Genomic DNA, 2,100 nt, shown 5'->3' with positions numbered 1-2,100 from the left:
GTGTGCCCTGGAGCCGCACTGCCACGCAGGCGCACGGGCCCTGCTTAGCCCACCTCGTCTGACGCCACCAAAACCTCCTACAGTGCCAGGATCTGGGCAGCACGGACAGGCACCCAGACGTGCACAGGACCAGTGACCAGACGACACAAAGGTGACGGGAATCGTGTGCTGCGGAGCGAGGCGAAGCTTTATTGAGGACACGTGCGGTGCGAGAGGTCAGGGTCACCCTCACCCTCGCAGGCGGGAGAGGAAGGCAGGAGTTGGTTGGGGTCTCAAAGCTGAAGGTCCCTGAAGGCCGGGGGCGGGGCCAGGGCGAGATCTGACTTTGTGTGGGGGCCTCCTGTGCCCGTGCTGGGGGCGTGGGACCCACTCAGAGACGCTCCAGGCCGCCGACCGCCCTACACGGGCCGCACCTTCATCTCGGCCACCTTGTAGCTGTAGTAGCTCGACTGCGCTGACCACCAGTGGATGCCGTTCCCAGAGCCCCCACCATAGCGCCCATTCAGGTGGGACCAGTGGGAGCTGTGGAACCACCAGGCGCCCTGGTAAGTCTCAGCGTAGTTGGAGGAGGTCCCGTCGTTGTCCTGGTCTTTGGTGGTGAACAGGGAGTTGTTGTGTTGGGTCAGGGAGTCACCTGCCGGGAGAAGCGGGGCCGCTTACACTCAGTGCCAGGAGGTGACGGCACCAGGTCCGGCCGGAGCTGTCCAGCTGCGTGTCGTGCGCTACGAAGTCCGATGGTGCCGCGCACGCCAGCGAACGCTCGGTCGGCGGATCCCTGGCATCGGTATCCCCCTCTGCTCTGTGCCGCCAGCGAATGGGCACTGTGCCTGGTAGAGGGGAGGCCACTGCCCGAGACGTCCAGGTCCCTCGGGCCCCACGGGAGAGACGTGCGCAATGAGCGGTGCTACCCAGGCGTCCTGTCCACCTGCTCCAATGCGGGCGGTCAGGAGGGAGACGCTCAGGTCCTGCACTTTCTACCCGTGTGTCCCGCCCTGTCATGGGCGCATCCAGGTGGAGGCGGGTTATCCCAACGTGTGGATGGAGGAACGTGGTGAGGCCAAGGCCCCGCCCAGGCCCCAGGGACACAAAGCCAGGACCCACCCAGACGCTCTCCACTGCCCACTCACTGCCTCCTCCTCACTACCCAACCCCACTGCCCACTCACACAGCCCAACCCCCACTGCACGCACACCCACTGCCCACCCACTGCCCATCCTCTGCCTACCCCCACTGTACAACCCCCCACTGGCCACCCCCCCCTGGCCACTCCCACTGCTCACCCCACTGCCCATCCACCACTGCCACCCCACTGTCCACAGCCCAATGACCACCACCACTACCCAACCCCGACCACCCGGCCGACACTCACCGGCGCTGCCCCCGGCAAAGGCACCCAGGACCAGCTTGTACTTCTCATCCTTGCTCCCCAGCCTGAACGACTGGTACTTGGCAAAGTGGCGGGTGCCCTTGAAGTCTACCAGGTCCACACGGAGCTCGTTGGTGCCTGCGGGGGGCAGGGCCTCAGTCCCGGGAGCAGGGACCCTGAGCTGCCAGGACGTGGATAACGCTCAGGGGACCTGGCACTGGGCACCCAGGACGTTCCTCGAGGTCCCCCAGAACTTCCCGGTCGCTGAGGGTTGGGGCACATGTTCCCACAGTCCTGAACCAAACCCCCAGCCCTCCCTCCAGCCCCAGAGAGAAGGGGGTCCTTGGCGTTCGGTGGGAGGGGGTGTTGCCACAGCATTGCAGGAAGCGGCCGTCTCCCATGTGTGTTCAGGGACCGGGCACGGTAGGTGGTGAGGGAGGGCTGGGCGCTGGGCCGGACCCCAACGAGGGCCTCCGTGTCCCCCCCACCCCCGGTTGGACTCTGAGATGCCAGCACCCGTGACCGGAGGACGTCTGCCCCCAAACCCACTTCCTCTGGCCCTGACGCCCCCCCTCCCGCTGGGACCTTCCTGTCCTCAGAGGCGGCACGTGTGGGGGCGGAGGAGCGGGCTCCGTCCAGGTGGCCCAGGTCGGAAGTCTAGGCAGGTAGGTTTCGGGTCCCCACACCCAGGCCGCGGCCGGGGCCCTACCCTGGGCGGTCAGGGCGTGGATGTG

The 2,100-nt window shown here is 66.8% G+C and overlaps 1 protein-coding gene across 1 annotated transcript; it reads right to left on the bottom strand.

Annotated features, from left to right (window-relative positions):
* Positions 1-163: 163 nt before the first annotated feature.
* LOC102255998 (ficolin-2) lies at positions 164-2,100 on the bottom strand (the record flags this gene model as incomplete). Its single annotated transcript, XM_014541930.1, has 3 exons — positions 164-634; positions 1,370-1,504; positions 2,076-2,100. Coding segments are annotated over 3 exons (396 nt in total), but the record flags the coding sequence as incomplete, so codon positions are not given.

Source organism: Myotis brandtii, unplaced genomic scaffold, assembly GCF_000412655.1.
Source record: "Myotis brandtii unplaced genomic scaffold, ASM41265v1 scaffold2832, whole genome shotgun sequence".
Classification (NCBI taxonomy): Eukaryota; Metazoa; Chordata; class Mammalia; order Chiroptera; family Vespertilionidae; genus Myotis; species Myotis brandtii.
The sequence above is the reverse complement of the archived record's forward strand: the minus strand, read 5'-3'. Positions and strand labels throughout refer to the sequence as shown.